This window comes from Thunnus maccoyii, chromosome 3 (assembly GCF_910596095.1).
Source record: "Thunnus maccoyii chromosome 3, fThuMac1.1, whole genome shotgun sequence".
In the NCBI taxonomy this organism is placed as follows: domain Eukaryota; kingdom Metazoa; phylum Chordata; class Actinopteri; order Scombriformes; family Scombridae; genus Thunnus; species Thunnus maccoyii.
In genome coordinates this window covers 9,578,533-9,602,828 of record NC_056535.1, presented here as the reverse complement: position 1 = coordinate 9,602,828, position 24,296 = coordinate 9,578,533, and the positions used below count along the sequence as shown (strand labels likewise).

The following is a 24,296-nucleotide window of genomic DNA, read 5'->3' as shown; positions in this document are numbered from 1 at the left end:
ATCGTTACTCTGAATTGTCAAACAGCAGCTAAGTGTTTAGCACATTGATTTTCCTCCCTTTTGCTCTGACTTAGATTGATCATCATGTGGAAGTCGGTCTTTTGGAAAGTGATCAATGCTATATCATCTTGCAATGTGTCATTTAAAGCCAATATCCATTTTAATAAGGTGCTTAGTGGAAAACACTTTGTCACGTACTGTACATGTCAGCCAATGACACTGGAACTAAACCGAGAATACAGGCACTGAATTGTAGAACATAGTTGTAAAGCTTGTTGTAAACAGATTCCTGGGTCTTGACACATTTGAGAAATATGTAGTTAGTTAGATGTAGCATGCACGCTTGAGACCAGAATGCTTTGGTTCAAATTGGCTTGAACCAGTTACAGTACATGGCAAAGCAGGGCCATTTTCCACAGTTTTCTAGCCACATTTGCACTAACAGCCTGGAGTTATGTGTTTGTATGTAGACATGCTACAGTAGCACATTTGAATTTCTGTTTGTGCCTACAATTATTTACTATAAAATAAATAAATAAATGAATGAATATATAAATAAATAAGAGACAACATTACCAGACACACATCCAACTGGCTAATGCTTTAAGACAGAATTAAAATATGCAGACATGCCAGTGAGAAGGATACGAGCTTATTAACATTTATTGCATATGGGGCCAAGTTATGCAAAATCATGCAACTCCCTGATAGCTTGGCTTTACAGAAAGTGGGCAGATTATTTGCTCAGCAAAGTGCCCTTTCTCTACGTACTGTACACTGCTCTGGGAATTTTTGCATGCATCCATAATTTGATGTTAAGTGCATTCTGATGCATTATGCATATTAGATAATGTATTGCTAGTAATCCAAGCAGACCTCGCCTGAACCTAGAGTGTCATGTCGTTCCAGACCCTACACGCAGAAGCCCTGCTTTGGCTTGATCACTGGTTGAGACAGCCACCATGTTCTCCACATCATAGCTCCTTCACATTGTAATTTTGTGTCGCACAATATTTAAGATAAATCTGACCAGACAAAAGCTACATCCTGTCATACTAAACAGACCTATATAGCTTTTTGTAACTTCACTTTTTGCCATTTTCAGAACTTTTTTCCTTTAGAAGAGGTGAACTGAAACTCATGGTCTATATTCAGGCCATTTTCCAGGGCTCACAGCATCCAATTGTTTTCTTCCAAGGAATGTGACTTTTTGAAGGCTTCTCCATGGTGCCGTTCAAAAAGGCAGTTTTGTGATTGTGAATGGACAATTTAGTTGCTCATTTCACCATCCGACTCTCATTTAGAGTGAGCAGTGACCTGTGTCATATGGACATTGAATAGAGGTCAGGCAGTGCCAACTGTACTGCAGGGTGCAGTAAAACACGATCCGATGGTTGTGTGGGTTTGTAAAGACACAAGAAAGTACACACAACCTGAAGAGAGTAATAAACTGAGATACAAGAAGTGATAAATAGTAGTTTGCTGATTTTATCTAATGGTTTTCTTTATATGACTGTGACAGCATACAGTAAATTCTGTATAATAGTATTTCTGGCATTGCACTACACTATTTCTGGCTTCACCCTCCTGTCATGGAAATAAGATAAGCAGGATAAGGATAAGCACATTTAAAATGCAATGAAGCCCTTCGCCACCGAAAAAATAACTGTTGTGCTCATACAAGAGTATCCAACAAAGTTATCCTTACACCTGAAAGACCACAGAAGTAGGTTACATCCTGCATAATTTTCCATAATCACTACCTTTTTCCATTCATCTGTAAGGTAACTTCTGAGAACTTTTTATGTGTTTTCTCCAAAATGGTGTGTTGTTTTTTTTTTTGTTTGTTTGTTTTGTTTTTTGTCTATTAGTTTTCATCGCTTTTCTAAACAACCATGTGGGTAATAAAAGCTAGAATTGACATTTAAGCCATAATGGTTTTCAGCAGACCCTGTAGTGCCCCCCCCCTCTTCACGGGGCTTGAGCTTGGCAGTGGGTCTTCTTGCAGTGGGCTGAGTCCATGACATGGAGAGTTATATATGCCAGGGTATTACAGAGCCCTTCTTAATCCGGTTTGTCACGCTGCTCCCTCTGGACCGGGGTAATTTCATGGTGCTGAACTGGTATTGATAGAGCCTTGGTAAATGAGGCACGCAGCAATCGTTAACTTTAATAACCATAAAGATGTGAGCATTGGAGTCATACAGGCCCACGAGAGGAAACCCATACAGGTGATTAAGAATCGACCAGGGCCGTGGCCAGCAGCACCATCTCTTATTCGTACTAATGGAATTACCTGTTAAAGATGTCAAGACTATTACCACCAATGGTGCAATTTCTGCACAATACTTTTCCTGTTCAGTAAACTGGAGCTTATTTTCATGTCTCCTTGGATGAAAAATACCTTTTAAAAGCAAAATGCACATATAATATTTTTCTTTTTGTGTCTTTTTTCCTCTGACTTCGCTCTCATTCATCAAACTCCATAGTAGGTTTGTATAAGTTTGACCGGAGTAAAGTGGTATTCAATATTCTGTAGGAGCATAGCAAGATCCAGAAGTAAGCCATACCAGCAGTAGGGAGGGGAAAACAACATTGATTCATGTGACTCCAGTATAGCTGGGTCAGTGGTTCCTGTCAGTCAGCTTGAGCTGTAGAGTGTCTTTCTCCCCTCTCCTCCTTCTCCCCCTCTCTCACTCAGGTTTGTGATAGCTGCTGGCGCTACTATAGCTGCTATGTCCACTTGTTTGTCTATTGCCGTTACAGTGGGTGATGCTGCCTTAGGAGGAAAGTGAAATCCAGGCCACATAAGGGTCAGTGAGAAACCAGCCTGGAGCCTTCACACTGGCTGAGGTCAGAGAAACCATACGGATCACTACAACAGGGTGCTGCTGATAGGTATTTGATAAACAGTGAATCCACTCCATCTCCTGATACATCAGTGGCTCAGGAGGTTTTCAGATGAGATGGTTAACAACGCCTGAGATTAATTTGTTTGTTTGTTATTCTTAGAGACATTTTGTGCCATACAAAGTCCCAAAGCTGGCATTCCTCCCACCTCTTTAGATGTGCTTAGTGGTGAACGGTGCAAGCTCTTCTGGTAGCCTTCCTCCTTGAGGCTACCTTTTATTATTCATTGGCAAGAGTCAGCTCTCTGGGAAAGGACTTCAGAGTGAGAACAAGTGGCTAAGGCTCAAGCCCTAGTGGACGATTTACTCTCAAAGACCAAGAGAAATTTGCCACTGCAAAGAAATACTCTGCGTCCAAACCTTAAGAGGCGTTAATGGTGTTGTTTCATGCTTTTATCAACAAACTACCCTCTGTACATGCCATCAGTTTCCATGTTAACACCTCCATTCAGTGACATGCATACCAGCACAGCACTAATGTGGCATATGCACAGAAATATGCACTATGCATGCAATCACTCCCTGCTTTTTCCCCTATTATGCTGCTTCACACATACCCCTCATACTCTATGAGGTGTGATACAGAGAGCATTAGCACCACAGAAGTGATATACTCCACTGTGAAAATATAGCAGTAAGGTCTAATTCTGCTCCTCCCAGGGATTTATCCTCACACACTATCCATTTTAACTGGTCCCGTTACAGAAGTAGGAAACAGTAAATAAGGGTTGTGTAATTTCTGATAAAATATATAAACAGTATCAGTTGCCAAAAGGAAGGACATAAAAAGTTGTTCTCTGGCACTGCCTCCAAGGCCCCCATTTGGAAGCCACTCGACAGTGCTTTGTAGCATGTTTAAACATTATCCTAAGTAATCAGGGGGAGTGTTCGAGAAGTTCCAACTTGATGTTTAAGTAATGAAAAGCTAAATTCTGATGAGTGTCATTAAACATATATGCAGTGGGACAGCTGGCCCACAGCCACTTTGATGCCTTTGCCTCTTGAAACAGATCATTAATATCTTTCTTTTTTCTTCCTTCAAATCTGAAAAACATAAAACTAATCGGGACAAACAGAATAGAGTAGAATAGAGATTCTGGACATATCTGACAACATTTCAATCATGTATTTTAAAACTATGCCTCACAAGTAATAAAAAGGTCATTTCCATTATGCATGAATTCATAGCACAAAAGTTGACAGAAATAAACTATCTCAATCAACAATCTGCTGCATAATAAAATGTTGTGGGTTGAATTGCCTTCTCTAGCACACAGTACAAAGCAACTTTGTTCTAGCGAAAACGCATTTGGCGAATGTGAGATTCTCAATTTGTCTTTCAAATATGCATCATTTTCAGCAGTAATTTGAAATGCAGCTCTCCTTCTGCCTCTTGAATAAGGCCAGAGAGTCAAATTTACATTTCTTAGCTCAACACATGTCTACATTTATTTTCCGACGATGGGAACCATAATTCTTGTTGCCACCTGAGATGTAAATTGACAATTAGAAGTACTAAGACAGTGGATCGCTGTCAGTGATGCAGAGGCACTGGGGAATGACAACAAGCCCACAAAGAAGGAGAAATTGTAAAGAAAAACAGACTGGATGGTTGATGCAGCAGCTGCCTTTCTGGCAAAACAAAACCAGCACTCCAGTATGCGGAAACAGCTTATTTTCACCTGAGTGTGCACTGATTAAGTTGTTATGACGAGTTCTTGAGAGGCTTAAGTTTTCCCAACTGCTGTGTTCCTTCCCTCGGCCATATGTCATTACTTAATAACTGTAGCACTGAGAGAATCAGTGTGAGAGAGAGAGCTAAAGAGTGTTAGAGGGAGAGAAGGTGAAATGCTTGCTGATGGTGAGCCAGTGATTACTGCTCTTGGCCACTCTGCATAGAAGCTGAGCCAAGGTGTGGTGGAAAGAGGATTTTTTGGTTATTGTTGTTCTTTTTTTTTTTTGCGGTGACATTGTCACCAGCACCTGCATTTATTTCTGTGTCAAAAAATTGCCAGATGCAGTGAGATCAGAAGGCAATCAGCTGCCAGTTGAGTACATTTTTTTGTCACCCAGAGGATAAAAATAAACTGTCACTCTCACTCCTGTGAGCCTGGAGTCTTTTGATGTTGCAGAATAAATATGTAAACATGTCATATATGTTATTATGACCTTGAGTTTATGCACAGGCATAATAAAACCTGTGGTAGTCATGAGGTTGGCTGCTGTAGCCCTTAATGGTGATCAATCTACTGTATATGTGTGGGTTTTATGCATGTATGTGTGTGCACAAATGTATTTATATGCACACCTTTGCATTACTGTTATGTAAAAGTGTAACTTTTCATGCTGCAAATGTCAAATTCTCTGCAGACTACTCTAATATGAAGCATGACTTTTCGTCTTCAGCTCCCATTCCTTCTCCCCTTATCTGTCTCCACATTTTACAACTTCCCTCATTAACAGCTCCTAATTGGCCGTTGGGCTAAGCTGAAAACAATGAAGCATTGATTTCCTTAAACATAATCACCTCATCCAGTCATTTAATGGCTGCTGTCACTGTAGGCCGCCAAGAGAAAAATGACCAGTCGATGGTCCCATCGATGCCCTTCACCTCCCCTCACCAAAGGCTAGAGTACACAGCTACCCACTCTATCTTAGCAGGTTGGTTTAACCCCTTTAGCTGCCTGACAGGCTCCAAGCAAAACATCCATCACAACCCACAGTCATGTATCAAGTTGTTGTGAACCCATAAAGCACCGGAATGCACACACAGTTACTACTGTGCACTTGAGCAGAACATATCTGTTATGAAATACTACCAAATGTCATATGAATAAACCAACTCATATGGACACAGACACACACATGAACACACACACGCAAACTCAGACACTGATAATGGATTGTTATTTACTCCACCGTGAGCTCCAAGCTACCTGAATGGGATTATATCTAGTCCAAGTGGTCATTTGTCGTTTAAGTGGCTCTTGTGACTGGCTCAGTAGAGTCATTGTGAAGCCATTTACACTGCTCTCTCCTCCACATACCAGATGGTTCATAGTGATCACGCCTAATGTCCACCTGGCTGATGGCTGGACTTCACCCCACTGCTGATACACACACACAAGCATGTGCTTATGTGCGTGTGTTAGGGATATTCCCAAATGTAGACTAATAATAATGAAAATAAGGATATTAATAATCATTAATCATCAGTGTTTTCTTTCCTACTTAATTGTATGCAGTCAGACATGTTTAAGTAAAACATGCTCAACAATACAACAATATTCCACTATTATATTCACCCTACAAATCATGTAATTTAAGTAACTGAAGAACATTTACATCACCACATTACAGTTATTATATGAGTTATTATAACTTTAGAAGAAAGTTATAATGAAGTTAAAGTTATGACCTCATGCTGGAACAGCTGGAAGTATGATTGCTCTCAGCACCTGTCCATGATTGGACTCCCCATCCTGAACCAATCCTAATGACCAAATGTAAGTGTTAGTCTTCTATCAGTGGTGGGCTCCCTTCTAAACTAAAGCTACAATGATGAACCTGCTTTACAATCGTGTAACTCAGTGATCGCCCAGTCAAAACTATTACTCTACTCTCTTTACAACATCTAGAATGGAGCATAGCATTAGTTCTGGCAGAATGCTCAAGTCAAGATCGCATCAGCTGTTGCATTCATGCTTATCAGCCCAATGATGCATCATCTGTTGGACGACCAGCTGACTTAACATCCAGTCCCATCTATACAAGGGTACTAGGCACCCTATATAACCTGTCGGTTCTCACTATAACTCTTCTGATACCCATTCAGTTTGCTGCCTCAACTCCCTCTAGCAGCCCAATGTGTTATGTGATTGAAGCTTTGGTATTGATTTGCTAAGCTCTAATGGTAATTTATGTTTGCATCTGTCCTTGATTCTGCACTATTATGTTACAGGCAATTTGTTCTCCCAGTAGATTCCCTGTTGCTGCACCGCTGAAAGATTCCTCAAAGAGCAGAGCCTTCTCTACAACATTTAATTGTATAACCAATTGAAATAAGTGATCAGTTTCTTGATTTAGTGGTTCTGACACAGGGTTACATATAAATTTGAGTATTTAATGATAACAATAATAATAAGTTTATTTAGTATAGCACCTTTCACAGACATAAAATTCACAAAGTGCTTCATAAGAACAAAAGTTCAAAATAAGACCATAAAACATACAAGCAATAAAAACACAAGGCACTAATTAAAGTTAATATATAAGCAAAAGACAGGCAACAGGGTACTCCAAAAAGATCAGTCTTCAGTTGCTTTTTAAAAGCTTTTACAGAGACTGCAGACCATATATCTAAAGGAAAAGTTCCATATTGTTCGAGCCACTACATTAAAGGCACGATCACCTTTTGTTTTCAGTCGAGAGCGAGGGACAGTCATTAGGCCCTGGTCAGAAGTCCTAAGTAACCTACTGGCGATATAAGGATGGGGGAAGTCACAGATGTACTCAGGTGCCTGTCCATGCAGGGCTCTATATGTGAAAACAAGAACCTTAAAATTAATCCTAAACCTGATGGGAAATCAATGTAAAGAACTTAAAATGGGTGTGATGTGAGTTAACAGCCTCACAGCAGCATTCTGGACCATTTGTAGACAGTTCAGAGATGACTTTCTGAGACAGGTGAAAAGGGAATTGCAATAGTCCAGCCGGGATGATATAAAAGCGTGAATAATCATCTCAAGCTCCGGTTGTGATATGACAGACCTAAGTTTTGCAATATTTCTTAGTTGGGAAAAACATGTACTGTTCAATGATTTAATATGCTGATCGAATTGCATAGTCTGATCAAATATAAAACCAAGATTTCTTAAATTAGAACAAACAGCTGTGGAAAGGGACCCAATACTCTGAGCAACCTTGGGAACTATACTGTCTGAGGCAATGATAACAACCTCTGTCTTGTCTGTATTAAGCTGTAAAAAGTTGTTAGACGTCCAGTCCAGTAACACACAAGTAATCTGTTTCTATTATTGTTTCTGTGACTTAAGTCCCACCAAAGAACCAAATTTAAAAGTTACACTTCTGGCCACATAACATTCACACAAAGGTAATTGTGATATGAATATTATAAGCATTGCCTTTTGTTGTCCCTTGTCAGATGTTTGCAGGTTACACCTCTGTAATTCTAACCTGCAAATCAGGTGTAGACGCTTGCTGAGGGGATTCAACCCAATTCAGTATTCTGTATAAACTTCTCACTTATTCAGAGATCAGTTTTGACTTGAAAGCATGTCTGCAGGTCAGGAAGCCGTCAGTAAAATATTCAACAAGCCAACACATTGTGGAGTTTGTGGTTTTAGCACACTCAAGGGATATTCTCCTCACTTTTATAGTCTGTATTCTGCCTCCTCCTGCCCAGAAATATCTAACAACAAGCACTGAGAGAGTGACATTAATACTGCACGACAGAACAGTCCAGCAGGACCACAAATGTTTGCCTTTTAATCCAGGACTCAGCGGCCTTTGGTCTGGCCATGGCAGACATTGATGGGAATGGGAGAAGAAAACTGTTGCCAAACTTGTCTGGGCTGCTGGGAGCTCCGTTCCGTAATTCATGACCCGAGCCATTTCAAACATTTGCACAACCAGCCCAGCCAGAGAAACACACACCGGTTGTTGTCATGCCAGTGGAAGCAAATGCATCTTCTCACCGCAGCAGGATGTCCTCTTTAAAATGTGGTACGGCCGAGTGAAATAAGGCACAAACAAGATGGAATGTGGCATTTGGTTGCCTCCCCTTTTTACACTCTATCCATTCGGTAGATTTGAGAGGATAACTTCAACCCTCCCCTATTTCTCTTCTCTTCTCTTTTCTTCTCTTCTCTTCTCTTCTCTTCTCTTCTCTTCTCTTCTCTTCTCTTCTCTTCTCTTCTCTTCTCTTCTCTTCTCTTCTCTTCTCTTCTCTTCTCTTCTCCTCTCCTCTCCTCTCCTCTGTCCTGGGATGAGCTCCAGTTTGTTGGACGATGGTGTCTGTTGCGGTGGCTGTCAAGGGAAGATAAAGAGTTTTTCCTGGGGCGTGAGGAAAGGGGAGAGCTGTGATGGAGGGCCTCTCTCCTGCAGCTCCGCTGGCTGCATTAGCCCCTTGCTTTATAATTGTGTGAAGGGGGCACTTCCAGTGGCTCCCTCATTACTCACTGGCATGGTCAGTCCCTGGCAGCCAGACACACCTTGTCCTCTAGCTCTCTCTCTCTCTCTCTCCCTGTCTCACTCATTCCAGGATGTCCCTCAGCTCCATCACCCCCTCTCCCTCCCATGGGCAACCCTCCCTATTGTTATTTTGACCCGCACCGCTATTGGCGCATATCACCTTCTCTTTTCACCGAATTTTTTTTGACATTCTCCTTTGTCAGACTAGGACCTATTGTACAGCATTTGCTCTGGCTGATGTCAGCTATGCTTTGGAGTTAATGCTTTAGTGTAGTATAGCCTAAGACTGTATTGGCTAAGGCATGAGACTTAAAGGTGTCAGCCATTTAAGTCTCATGTCTCAAAAGAAGAAGCAGAGACAAAAGATTCGTCCCTTTTTGATTATATTGACAACATACGGGAGACATCAAAAATGCGAAGACAGGCACATTAATACATACTGAATGCATGATGTGATCTTCAACATGGGCTTATTGGTATGGAGTGAGGACAGCCAGCACTGAGTGAGAGGCAATTAGATAACATAATTGAGATGCCTCGAGGGCCAATTTGTTACACATACTTACGTGTGAGTGCCCAATAATTTTACTGCAGCATGCCTCAAATGATATGACGTGAGGTAGTTGAGTATCGTAAGCCTATTATTTTTCATTGACATTATTGTTATTTATTTGGATTTTTGATGTTAAAAATCCAACTGACTTACAGTCAGGTAATGAAAACTTGCAGGACCTCTATATGTGGATGCCTCTGTTAATTTTTTGTGACATGTTTCTTCACACACACACTGACCGTGTACCTCTGTGTCTGCTTATCTGTCTGCAGAGGGAGGTACGTGTGAGGTGATTGCTGCCCACCGATGCTGTAACAAGAATCGTATTGAGGAGCGTTCTCAAACAGTCAAGTGCTCCTGTTTACCGGGGAAAGTGGCCGGGACGACACGCAACAAACCCTCCTGTGTGGATGGTGAGGAAATCTCATGTGTTCACATTGTATTGTTATTTATTACAGAGTGCTCTTATGAGGCGAAAAAAATGTTCAATGCAGTCTGATAGGTACCTGCTCTACTAGTAATTCCATACTGTTAAAGAAACACTTTGCATTTTTTTGTAAAAATATTTATATCAAATTAACATTAAATAGGACACTGTCATGAAACGAAATTATGATATCACTTAAAGATTGTTAACAAATATAACAAATAGTGAATAAATTGCAATTAATCTGAAGTCAGGTACAGTAAATTAGGATGCAATTTTAAGAATATTGCAAGAAATCTGAGACTATTAAGTGAGAATATGGATTGAAGCTGACAAGTAAATACCACTGCACACTTCTGCTTGGTTTGTTAAAGCAATACTTTGAACATACATGCATGGGCCAAGGTATTGATTGTTGAATTAAGTATTACATAAGAGATTTCTCTGACTCATTCTGCTACACTGCAGCTACAGCACCAGCATGTCATAGAGAATAACATCACATGTCAGAAACAAAATATGGTTTCCAGGTGAGGTTATCTTTAAGTTAATTATTTCAAAAACACTCATTCATCATCACCAAGACCTAGCATATAAGGCAATACAGCTTTCTCTAATTTTGCTAATAATAAAACTGCATTCAACCATTAAGAACCCAGTAGTGCTGTGCTGCTGGGCATCATGAGAGATAGAGGATGATCCATTTGGGCTGTTGAACACCTGAGCAGGGAGCATGTTGCAGATCACGTTTCCTAAGGCAGATAAGGCTGATGGAAATGAATAACTAATAAACACAAGTCAGGGAAGCTCCAGGCTAGTGCACCTGATTTACCTCAGCTGAAGAAAACAATCAAGCAGAGACAGCCCCATTGAACAAAAAAAAAAAAGCCGACAGGAAGTCACAAGTCTACTGAGACAGAACTGCAATGCCCCCTTCACTCCATGGAGCTCATTTATTGCTCCTCAGTCTACATCTTTTCACCTCCACCTTCACAAGAGATCAAAATCATCTCTCTGACTGCCCTCTTGCAAAGAAATGACACCAAAATGTCTTCATTATGAGGGATGTTACATGAAGGGCCAGACAGGCCTGCTCAGTGGGTTTCACAGGGTTGGTTAGCCATAGCTGACACTTGAGAAGATCCTAGAATATGAATTAGATATGAGTCAGGGATGACACAAAAGAACTTTCTTCTGGTTTGATGAAAATTTACCTCAAACAGCTGAGTTTTTAGTCCTTGAGACATTTTTTGTTCAAGAAACTGATGTTCTGTTTGCCCTGTGGTTGGAGACATCTCCTGAATGAAACATTTACAGAGTTCTGACCTTGAGCCGCAACTCGACATTCTTTTTTAGCAGACAGTGTCATATTTATGCAGAGAGGCAGACAACCAGACACTGTCTCCTCAGTAGTACCCAACAGACAAGGGACTTTCACTCAGATTGGCTCTCATGCAAGAACATTTTCATATTATTATCCTTAAAATCCTTAAAATCTTCTCTTGTGATGTTTGCTCATTTGAGTATTCCAAGTCAGATTCAACAAACTCTGTACAAACTTGTAATTAATAGCTGGTTTCATCTGTTCATGACAAGGTGTGTGTTTGTGAGATTTGATCATTTGCATAACTGACACATTTGAAATTGCCAAGACGTTCTGCTCTGTTTGTGGGCAAGTTTAATTCATAAAAATGTTAGGTTGGAAATCAGCAGACAAAAACATAAAAAGTTTCAGCAGTGTCAGTAGTCTTAGTAGAGGACCCTAACAAGCTAAAAATATGAATACAGCTGCCAACAACGTGTCATCAAAGCAGTGTCGCACTGTGACAGAAATAAACAGGGAATGGTTTAACGTGATGTGAGATGCTAAAAAGTCTTGTTAAAACAAAATTAGCAAAGTGAGAGTTTTTTCCCCTGTGGAGAAATATAAATTGTACGACAGGTCAAGACCACTCATATGTGCCACTTAGGAAATAAATCTGTTCAAACGAGTGGTTTTTGCATGAGGTCTATTTTGTTTTTTTTTTATCACTGACTGTGGCCTAGACAGACTTAATAAAATACCTGAAAACCTTAACATTAGACATTTTCTCACCCACAACTAAAAATGATGCCTCAGTTCTTAAGATGAAAACCATGCTGGCTGACTATCACGATAAAACATGAATGTGACTTGAGGCATCAGGCCTTTTTTTCATCCTGTCATTAAGAAATGCAAAGTTGCAAGTTGAAGTTGGACAAAGGTAGACAAATCAAAAAGTACATCACACAGTTTGAGGCATGGAGGTGGAGAAGTAGGAGATGTTAACACTTCATGCCTCTATGCTTCAGGCTCCTGCAGCGAGAGAATCCTTGCTGTTAGGGTATTGATTAACAAGCACTTATATAGGGAGTGGTGATAAAAATGGAAATGACAAGCCACTGAGCAGCACCGCTCCGGTATTGAGTACCATTGCACCACACCACCACAGTTAAAATGACCTGAACTCTTAATAAATGCATTTTCTTTATTTAGGGCCTTCACCTCCCCGCTTGGATAATTTTCACCTGCTTGACAGTGAAAGAGGCTATTTGTTATTTATTTAACACAGAAGCCACCGCAGGATAAGGGCGGAAGGGCAGGCGCAATAATTATGTGATTATTCATAAGAGCTCATTTGTAGTTGGAAGTGTCATGCGTTGCAAATGCATCATTTAATTAAGGGAACTTTTTTGTAAGTGTGGAAATCAATGGACACAGGAGGAGGGTTTTCTGTTCTAGGCTTTTGATAGTCTAGGAAAGCTACACCATAAAGTTGTGCGTGTTTGTCAACTGTGCCCGTGGGCTGCTGTTGCACCGTGTGAGGGATTATAGACTTGTGGAGTCAGTGGTCTGTCCCCTCAGCAGCGCACCAGCCTGGCCCAGATGGAGCTTTCTCCCCAGGTCCTGGCGTTATTAATGGTCCGTCCAGATGAGGAATGATGCCACAGCCCAGCTCATCTCACCACCCCCGGGGGACACCTGCCACCACTGTACCATACACAGGTTATGTACCCATGAAAAATAAATAAATAATAAAAACAGCCAGTGCTCTGATATAACAAATCAAAAGTATATCTTCAGAGGTCATTTGGTTTGGACACACATATAGAGCCTGGAGGAGTGAACACTCCTTTATCTTTGGCCAAATTTGCAGCCACAGGCAGTCTCCCTGAAGTGCTGTATTATCAGTCATTAGCATCAAACTCCAACATCAAAGCACACTGTGAACATCAGTCCTATTGTTGAATGTTTACTACCTCATGAATACAGGCCACATGGGGTTATTCCAGTTGCTATTGGTAACTGTTTTGGTTGTTATTAATATATGGGGATGTGACGACAGCTTGCGTTGGGAGGCGTCATGCTCAGTAGGGGTCTGCTGTCAGATTATCCCCGTTGTGGGAATTGATTATTAACTTTGACAAGGAGAACTATGTCCCAGTTATGTCAGGGCCAACGAGGCTCTTAGTGAAGAACATCCCTTTTAACAAGTCAAACGCTCATATCTCTCCTGCCTCGCCGGGCCGATCACATGCGCCGAGATTAGGCGCTCATCACTGCACCACTGCCTTTATCCCAGTGTATGAGACATGTAAGCCCTCAGCCACAGTATGGACATAAATACACACATACACAGAAATACACACACACACACACACACACACACATGCATTCATTCACTCAACACATGCATGCAGATGCCCTAATACGCACACATGCTACCACTTTGTGTTGTCATGTAGCCGCTGTAGCAGTAAACTCTTTCAACAAGAGATGCACGCAGATGCCCGCTCGCTGCTGATCACTGATGGGGAATGAACCCTTCTGTTTGGCTGCGGGCGCGTATAGCCGAGCATGACAGGTTGTCATGGTACATTTGAGATACATCCTGGGGGGGGAGACACACATGGACGCTACTTGAGGGGAGGGACGAGAAATGCTATGATTCTTCCACATACAGTGCTGGTCATACAGATGCACATTATGAATTACAGTGAATCAGATAATAGAATAAGATGCAAAGTAATGTCTTCTCATTACAAGTAGAGCCATGACTGCATTTCCTTGTTGACAAAGCTTGTGCTTGCATGTGTTTTGTGTAAAAAGCATATATCTGATCTACAGGAGTTTATTAATTAATGAACTTTCTTACATGGATAGTAAAGTCCAAAATGATGACACTCAAGAACAGGAAGTGAACATTACACGCTCCTGTTATAAAAGCTCTGCTTCCCACAGCACAGCTATATTGTTCCAGAGCCCCCCCTATGTTGTTGGGAAGACGCAAACCTGCTGCAGATGCTGCCTGAGGGGATGGACAGAAGGAGCACATTATACTGTACAATAGAAAACAATAACTCCTTTCTCCTGCTGACAAACAAACACACAGGGAGACATAGAGAGAGACTAACAAACACTGAAATCCTCCTGGGTCAAAAAAGATGTTTGTGTCTTTCGAGAAGCTGAAGATAATGATCGTGAAGCAGGTTTTCTCCTCCATCTTTGTCACATCCCACTGAGCTCTCACAGCATTGAAGATGTGATTAGACTCTCAACCTTTAACCTGTCAGGAGAGGTTAAAGGAAAGGTCTCCAAACTTTTGTTTTTCTCTGCATGTCTCTCTCTCAATTTTTTTTAAGCAACATATTTCTTTGCTGCTCTCACTACTGAGTATCAAGTTTTCAGTTGTGCTGAGTGAGAAGCACAGAAACAAGGCGGATCTTTGTCAGTTGCGTGGGAGATATATTTTCTTAAGTCGCTTTTGTACCCGCAAAAAGGAAAGAAAATAATCAGACAATAAAAGGATTCATTGTTCGTCCATTAATAGGCACATACATACTGTACACGCCCACTCACACACACACATCAAGTCCAGGGGCACAAAGTTACACATGTGCACACACAGACACACTCAAAAAGGCTCATAATATCTAATGAGACATTTATTTATAAACTATAAATGTTTTTAGTGTAACTGTATTCATACAAAATACTACAATGCCATATACTGTATATTTTGTTGTGGTTAAACAAAAAAATGGAATTATTCCACATGATGTGTTTGCCCGTTACCTTTAGTTTGTCTCATTTTCCCTGATAAACTTTGCTGTTTGTATCTTCGTATCTTTGTGTTTGTTGTATAACTGTGCCTTCCATTTTCATGTGAATGAATCTGAGGTCACGCAAAGTGAGAAATGCTTCTGTGCCACTGCTCATAATTCATTTGAATTTAAAAACCATACTGAAAATAATCAAATGAATACACAGCAATTCCTCTTCAAGTCTGTGGGTGCCAGGGTGTTCATTACAAATTCAGAAATTCACAAAAGCTGTGTGATTAGAAAGCCAAACGATATTTCCTGAATAGCTAATCAAACCTCGGCTCTCTCTTCTCTGAGAGGGGCAAAGATTAATGCAGAATAATGACTCTCTGAAACTGACCTCAGGTTCAGGGGTCTGAGTCTCAGTCCCGCTGTAATTATACACTTGCTTCATTTGCTTCATGCTCCCATGACCCTTCCAATACTTTACAAGAATGCTTGCACTCATGCTTCTGTCTCATTAAGATGGAAATGTTTTTTTAATTCACTGTAATTCTTTCGCTAAAGTGAAAGAGGGATCACTTGATTAATGGATGCTTAGTTGCATGATTAGATGAATGAATGATTGATTGGTTGTTTGTTTGCTTAATAATTAAGTAATCAGGACACCTACAGAGCACTGATGTAAACTGATCAGGTTATGGGCAAGAGACAGAAACCTAAAGAACTTGTACTAGAGATAGATAACCTGAAGTGGTGCTGGATTTTCAGCATTATCCAGTGAGAAACATCGATCCTGCACCCTAAAATTCAAAAATTCAACCTAACAAAATGGCATTAAAAATTTAAAGCTTAATCGCTCTCTGCTCCAGATCTTGACTTAAGGCAACTGATTTACGTGGGTAACCACACACAAAAAAAGAGACCACAGCTGACAAGACTGGAAAGCCATCGTTATGATTAATTTAAAGTAAGTCCACTAGGCTCTGTGCGGCCGCTTCAAAAACATTAACTATTCATTGAGCCCACGGACACGTTTTCACATTGTGACACAGACAGAAATCAATTCTCTTCCTCATCCGTCAAGGTGTTCAAACATTCTGCTACCTGGCAGGGACGTGTCAGTGAGTTCAATCCATCACATAGGCCGCTCACCAGTGATCTGACAGATGCACTTGTAAAAGGTCCATCGCTTCATGTTTTTCAATCAATTCAAGTCCCACTCAGTTGTTTGTCCATCAAAGCTAAAGACTCCAACCTGCTACATGGTTAAAATCTTGAATCAGTCCTGTTTCCTGATTATTCCAAGCCCACCTGTCATCTTTTGCAGGATACACTGGCAACTTTATGCCAACGTGAGGATTGTGTTAATTGGTGATGGTACTGTAAATCACATTGAAAGCGTTTAGCTTGTAAACAGATAGATCTGAAAATTAATAGTTGGCCCAAAGGAGGATATAGCACAGTTGTCCATGGTAAGCCCCCCCCCCCCCCCCCCCACCACCACCACCACCACCACCACCACCACTCCCTACTGCACTCCCCAGCAGACAGAGCAGGAGTAAAGTTTGCTGATGTTGGAACAAAGGTTATACCCTCTATGCTGACGATTGCACAGGGAGTAGTTAAAGTAAAACGACTGTTAGAGGTCAGTGGTCACCAGAGAGTGATGCATGGATCTCGGCCCGGAGATGGCTCTTCTCCAATGGTCAAGGTCAGAGCCAGATGTCCTGGCCTGGGTACAGCCACGGACATGAAGTGTCTATGTTCACATTAGGCTTGACTCTGTCTGGTTTTTATTCTGATGGCCATCAGACACATCATCAGATATGTCATCAGCGATGTGTTGTCGGGTTTTTCTTAGACGGGTGTGCTGTCTACCACATGTGCCATGTACCACTGACTGAAATAGACATTTAAGGCAAAGATCCAATTTGAGTATGAATATTTATAAAATTTAAGATATATTTCATGATCACTGCTCATTAAAGTTTTACTCTCTTTTTAGTATAGCACAAGATGGGAAGCTGTCAAGATATTAATTAAGATTGTGCAAAAGAGCATCTATTAAGGGATGACTTAAACAGTAAGTTTTTAACAGTAAATCATGATTTGAACACAACCCTGCAGCCCTGCTCTAGTTCACAATTCCTGGATGGTATATTTCTTGGCTTAGGCACTCACTGCAATTTGTCCAGACTCTGGTAATCCATTTTTTATATTATCGGTTGGATATTTTATTTTTAATCAAATGAGTCATAATGTCTACTTAAGCACAGCCTTGTGAATTTACACCCATAATAAAAATGTGCAATTATGGAATTTTATTGATGCCATGAAGAAGATGAACATGTCTTAACGTGGTGATGCATGCTGCCATTGACCATAAATGATATAAACAACACTGCTATCTGCATGTAGAATACACTTTAACATATCTTGATGGTCAAAACAAACCACAGAACCACGTTACCAGTCAAAACAAATTATACAAATCAATGCTCTTTGCTCTTCCAGAATTCAAAAACATTGCGGAGGCACTACATACACTCTGTACTGATCATCATATGGAGAGGAAATAATACAAAATACAATAACAATGATACAATAATAATACAAAAACTTGAAAAATTATACAGTGATTTTCTCACCTCACCTTGTATAAATTATCTATGCGTCATGAACACATTTCAGGGCACAGAGGTGAGGTGAATTCAGTTCCGTGAAGTACAGTAAATATCATTCAATTTTTATACAAAGCAGCTCTCATGTTTCAGCTACTAGTGCCAGGCAGCGTTTTAATCTCCTGCCTCGTTTTTGTTTCCTTCTTTCTCTGTTCCCTGCTTTCACTCTTGTTCCATTTGAAGGAATTGATTTTTTCTTTGCAGGTATTACTTTACCATTTTCGATTTCAAGTGGATTCTGCATTCACATCGTTGAATAGAAATCTTCCTCGGTTGGTGGTCTAATGAAAAACAACTTATGCGTTCCCTCTCATTCTCTGCAGCAAGAAGAAGGGTCTAAACAGAGTGGCAGCGTCGCAGCACGTCATCATCACTCGATAGAACTGATTAAACATGTCTCCTCAAGCCTAGTCATAATTTGCTACTTAACAAGGACACCCTGCATAGTTTTGGTATTTTACCGCACTTAAACAGCTGAATATAAACATGATTACTGATATGAAATGTATATGTGTCCCATGGATGAAGATAGAGGGGGAAAAAGCAAAAAAGAGGGAGCACAGTCGATGATGGACCAACATGTGGTAATTAGTGGAAAAGGTAAACAGCCATGGGGAAAGCCAAAGGTTGGGTTCACAGCTGGTTAGTGGATGCTCTCATTCTGGCGTTCAGTATCCCCCAGGGCTCATGGAGGGAAAAGCAAAGGAGGAAGTCAGGATCTGCAGCAAGTTCACTGAACAGCAGTGGGGTGTAACTCTGTGTCCAGTCTTTTGCTGTTATGTATTTGTGTGTGTGAGTGGGTTCACACAGAACCGTAGCACACTGTGTGCAGCAAAGGACTGCAGTTTAACCATCTTCTTCCATCACTTGGAGACGGCATGTTGCTCATACTCACAATTGATTGGTGGTTGGCCTGTAACCTTGGCAACACAAGCTGGAGGGAAAAAAATATTTTCCAAAAGGTTAAAAAAAAAAAAAGAGTTTGGAAAAATAATGATACTGGTTTAACTAATTGCACCCATCCATTCATTTGATCTTCACATCCTTATGGCTACATGATTAAAGGAAAAATAGTCTTTGGAGATTTAAACACCAATTTTTAAAAAAACATTGCCATACATGCTGAAAAAATTCTGGGGGGGGGGAGATGATTTAAAGTCTGAAAAATGGTTTTGAACACTTCACGTTTGCTGTCAGATACAGAGGAGTGTTGAAAAACAAAAAGTTTTTTCAAGCATCATGGTTAATAAATGAATCACAACTTGACTTTGAAAGAATGCTAAAGATTCGTGTGCCAGGATTTAATTCAAAGAGAATGACTTCTGGATATCAAAAGAAAAAAAAACTATTTAAATGCATTGTTAAAACAGTAATTTTTAGCTCACTAGATATAAATACTGCTACAGATTATATATATGTACTATATGTATATATATATTTTTTTTTCTTTTGTTTTTTTTCTTTTGTTTTACATCAAATTCAGTTAGAAACTATATGGATGTGAAAGAAAAGGGAAGCACCAAGGGACAACTCACATATCATGAAAGGTGCAGGGTTTTTTTGTATCATTGAATACTTAAAACATATTTTCAGAACATAGACACACAGTCACCCAGAGACACAAATAGAAAGAGAGGGAAGGCAAAAGAGAGAGATCTTGATGAGAAGATGAGAACATATTTGTTTTTGTCAGATAGCTGGAGGAAGAATTCAGTGGTTGTTAATGAGAGGCAATTAGTTTTGATTAAAAATGAGATTGCTCCCCTACATGCAATGTAGCTATATCAAAACAAAACAATGATTAATTTCTGTTGGTATAAGACATTATTGTCAACAGCAAAGTACCCATGCAGCAACGATACAATAGCTCTGAGGCTGAAGAGGAGGAAAAACATTCATTTAGAGACATGGCTGGGTGTTCCTCTGGAGATGCTCATAATATAGTGTGTGGGTTCTTGTGTATGTGTGCCCGTGTATAATATGTACTCAAAATATGTTTGCGTGGGAGGTTTCAACATGTGTTCAACTTTTTGTGATGATTCCGCCTAATGTGGTTGCTCCTTATGTTTTAATTGTGCTTAATTATTATTTATGCTACATTTTAATGCTTATTTTGCTCTTACATTAGTTTTTTCTATTTAATTTGCTTATTTAATTTACATTTTTCTTCTCCCACTCCCAGTGTTATCAGTATTTGTATCTGTACATTATGATGTAAACATACACACATGAATGTGCCCGTACAGGTGTGTCTGTGTTTAATAAACTAACCTGCTTTGTTACATATCTATGCTCACCTTCCCCAGCGTCCATTGTAATTGGAAAGTGGTGGTGTGAGATGGAGCCGTGTCTGGAGGGAGAAGAGTGTAAGACTCTGCCTGACAACTCCGGATGGATGTGCTCCTCTGGGAACAAAATCAAGACCACAAGGGTGAGACCTCACTCGCACACGCAGAGCACACATGCATCCAGTACATGCACAGACCTGTACTCACAATGCACAGTTGCACACAAGCATATACAATATATGCATATGCCTGTACTGTGTGTGTACATATTTTACCCAGGCATAAACACACTTGCACACATACCCACGCGTGCACACAAGACCACTCACACCATTTTCACACAGTATATCCCCAAAGAAGACAGATTTCACTTACTGTTCAACCTTTCTTCTTAAGCTTGAAATGAAGACATCACTAGAAATAACAAGAAGCTGTGTTTGAATACTTGGATTAAATGCTTCAACAGAGCTTTTTGCCAACTGCCCGCTTCATTTTTCATTAATCTTCTGTCATTTAACAATCAAATATGTACAGTATGAGGATACGCACAAATCACACTGTAGACAGAATACTCAGAAACCACAGCACATCAGTGCCCTTTGTATAACAAGGTGGATTCTATTTGGTGTAAGCAACCTAAGAGCCCATAGTAGAAGAAACAAACATAAAGCAGGCAGTAAACAAACAGGTGGGCTCTGCCTCAGGCCACAGTCTTTTCAGAGATAAAATTAACGACCACTCTGCTTCTCCACTGCCTTTCGGCTCTGTAAACTGACTCTGAATGCAGCATGCAAAAATAACGAAGGGAGTTAAGTCCTCAAAGCCAGCAGTCCAGCACTCTGTGACAGGTTGATCACCCGATTTGTATTCATTTAATTGACTCGCCCCCCCACCTGCTCGCGATCGGCAAACCCCCCGTCTTCTCTTATTGCTTGGTGACAATGACTTTGAATAGAAGCAGAGACTAATGTGACGGTAGGGAAAGAGGGACCAGCCAGTGAAGGTTAGACCACACGGGGCTTCCCAAGGTTGTTCTGCAGATTTATACGCCAGCAGACAGACATAAAGCTTTCACTGGGCCACCACAGGCCTAAACTTTTCTGAAAGAAGTTGATTGAATGGGGTCTTGCCAGCCTGTCAAGGTAAGGTGCAGTACTTGGTTCGCTCTAAAGAATGCATCTCTATTCTCAATTCAGTCCTTTGCACAATTTGAAAAAAGTAAACTTGAAATGATCATTGTGGTGATATAACTTAGTACAAAATATTTTCTTTATTGTTTTAAGATACATCAGTCAAGATTGTACTTTTCTGCACACTAATGGGGAAAATAGCTTTAATACATATCCATGAATAAAATGGCATTTGTCTAATTTTTATCAAAATCTTAAGAGAAGAGGGCCAAAAGGTCAGGCCTGAAGCTGCTTTTCTACCCAATACACACGTGTCCTTTTCTCTTGACCCTCTCTTTGCAGAACACCCAGCCATACTCCCCTTTTTAGCTTCTGGAAGCAAAATGCAGAGGATGCGTCAACAGAAATTGAGCTGCATTCTTGCTTCTGTAAAGGTTAGTTCTCAAGCTGTTCTATGTTTTTGTTTTTCCGGTCTCTCTCACATCACTGTGTGCACTTGAGTGTCGGGCGGCAGAAGTGGAACCAACTCATGTTCAATGACTTCTCATTAACCCAAATACTCAGTGCAAAATAATCAAGTGTGTGTTTACATGCTGTGCATGATTAGGCAGGCGTGACACAAATACTGAACGCACCGCCACCCACTGTAAATATTTATCACAGAGCACAGGCAGTGCAAGCATAAATAAAAACTATGTTGCTGCGTTTTTGATGTAAATGGTAGAACATGTATCACTGAAATATATCAGTCAGCATATAGATGTGTTAACACACATATACTGTAGCTGAAAATTTGTGGAATACTGTAGAAACACACACACAGAGCCAGGTCCACCCCTTAGTACAACCCTGCTGTCTGTGATCAGTGTGTAATGGCAGGATCAGTCCCTCTTCCTTTCATTGCCTCCTTTGTTCCGTGTCCTGTTTTTGCTATCGGCCACTGTGTGGGTTTGATTACAGTGCCTTGCACTGGTCTGCCAATCCCATTAGGCACTAATCTGTGACATGCTACTTGCTACTCTCTGTGTGTGCTCCTAGTTGTGAATGCACGCACATGTTTGATGTGTTTGATATGTTTGTGTCTGTGCATGTACGCTCACATGTGCACGCGAGACCCCCGGGCAGGCCTCTTCCCTTTAGTTGTGTGGCTTCTTATCAGAGGCCACTTGATATCCTGATCCCCCTCTGAGGGTCTTGTTGAAGCAGCTATCAGCACACAGCATAGCCCACAGGCTACATGAAAGGCCTTTTATCCTGCACTCTGCTCTCTTTTTTTAATCAACTTTCCTCATTCACCTGCGTCTCAGGCCAAATTGCCTCATTTGTATTTGTTCCGTCACAAGCCAGCAAGCCCACAACACAGCATTGTTTTTTGGGGGTATTTGAATCCTCAGCCATTTTATTTCACCTGCAGGTTTTCATTTTGCTCTGAAAAGTGAGGCACAATGCGGCAGGCACGCACACATGTTCTCTTGCACACAGACTTCATCATCATATTTCATAAAAATTGGCATGGAAAGTAAGAAGCCAAGCTAAGCCAGTGCCTGACACCCATGTTTCTTCTTTTCTTTCTTTATGTCTTTCAGAGAGAGAGCCCTTCATTGCCTGTTCTATAGCAGCAGACAAGGCAGGCCCTTTTGTTTGTGGAAGTCACAGTGAGAGCGAGGCTGGGGAGCACCTTCCAAAATACTCGCCCACCATAGATCTGCATTACCCGCTCCACTGGCTAAATAGATCAATCCATTTCTGCTCCCTCCAAACAATTATACACCTTAAGAGAGACAGGCAGAATGAGAGAGGCTGTAATGAAAACATCTTCTCTCCTTCTTCTTCTTCTCCTCCCCTGCTTTTGATGATAGTGAAAAGAATTATTTTCATTCGATAACCTGTGCTAGATAAAATATGAATGTCATCAGTATCAAGGCAGGAATGTCATACATACAGTACATAATACAACCCTCATCAGACATTCAGTTAATTTAATTACTTTTTCAGTAATTTCACACCGCAACATAAACACTTATTCATGTACAGTATTTGTTTTAACTATATAAGGACACTGCAGTTCCACTGTGGAGTAAGTAAACATTCATGAGTGCCAAGCATTGGACTCAAGTCAATCAGTTTTTTTACACCACCATCTTTCACACTTTACAGGGTGTTTCCCCTTCAACTAGTCCAACATGATTTACTTGCTGTTCAGAGAGCCACATGTCCCTTATTAAAAGAAGCGGAGGGCACTTTTTCAAGCAAAATAACACACTGTGACAGGATGTAGCCCATCTGTGAGACAGTTTCAGAGCAAAAGTGACCTGCCAGCAGATGCATCACCATCTAATTTGTCAAAACGGGAGACCACACACTCTGCGGTTGATCAAAATGAACTCCAAGCGGCCATGCCACATACAGTTCAACTTCACCGAGAAATCATCTGTTCCACCTCTGTGCTTGACAACACTTCTCCTCCTCCTTCTCTCTTGTATGATGTCATCATGAAGACAAACATAAAACCATACACAAATGGTAAACAGTATGTCTTTTGAGATAAATAATAAAAGACTTTTCTAAAAAAAAAAACAAAAAAAAAACAAGTAAGGTTATAAGCTGGCAGAAGCGGGCGATGCTGCCAAGACTGCCCAGGTTGTCATCCTCATGACATTTTTATACAGGTTTAGGATGGAGGAGTTCATTCCAAGTGCTACTGATTAATTTATACTCGTTTTCTTTGCTTTTTCCATTGTCAATGTCACATTAAATGGATCTTGATGTATTTTGTTGTCTTGAGTCTTCTGTTTTTAGAAGGTGCTCTTTAGTGCTGTTTGAAGAGGTTTCTCAGCTGGCATGATTGATTTGTTCAGCACTAAACGAGAAAGGGGGAAAGGCTAGGCTGTGTTTGCACTAAATTCTTTTTCTAAGGCAATTGTCCTTGGCTCCTTTTACTAACTGAAGTCTGAGTAAATTGCAATTTAATGTGGCCAGCAAATTAGAATGCAGACGGCTTAGTTGCCAGCAAAGATGGGATAGGCAG

The 24,296-nt window shown here is 40.6% G+C and overlaps 1 protein-coding gene across 1 annotated transcript in view; it reads left to right on the top strand.

Annotated features, from left to right (window-relative positions):
- Positions 1-23,914, top strand: part of LOC121894839 (chemokine-like protein TAFA-1) — a 106,142-nt gene extending 82,228 nt beyond the window's left edge. Inside the window, exons 3-6 of the mRNA XM_042407713.1 lie at positions 9,948-10,088; positions 20,157-20,281; positions 21,611-21,702; positions 22,855-23,914. Of these exons, the coding sequence (XP_042263647.1) occupies positions 9,948-10,088; positions 20,157-20,281; positions 21,611-21,637 (293 nt within the window). The 3' untranslated portion in view covers positions 21,638-21,702; positions 22,855-23,914. The remainder of the gene's footprint in view (positions 1-9,947; positions 10,089-20,156; positions 20,282-21,610; positions 21,703-22,854) is intronic.
- The last annotated feature ends 382 nt before the right edge of the window (positions 23,915-24,296 follow it).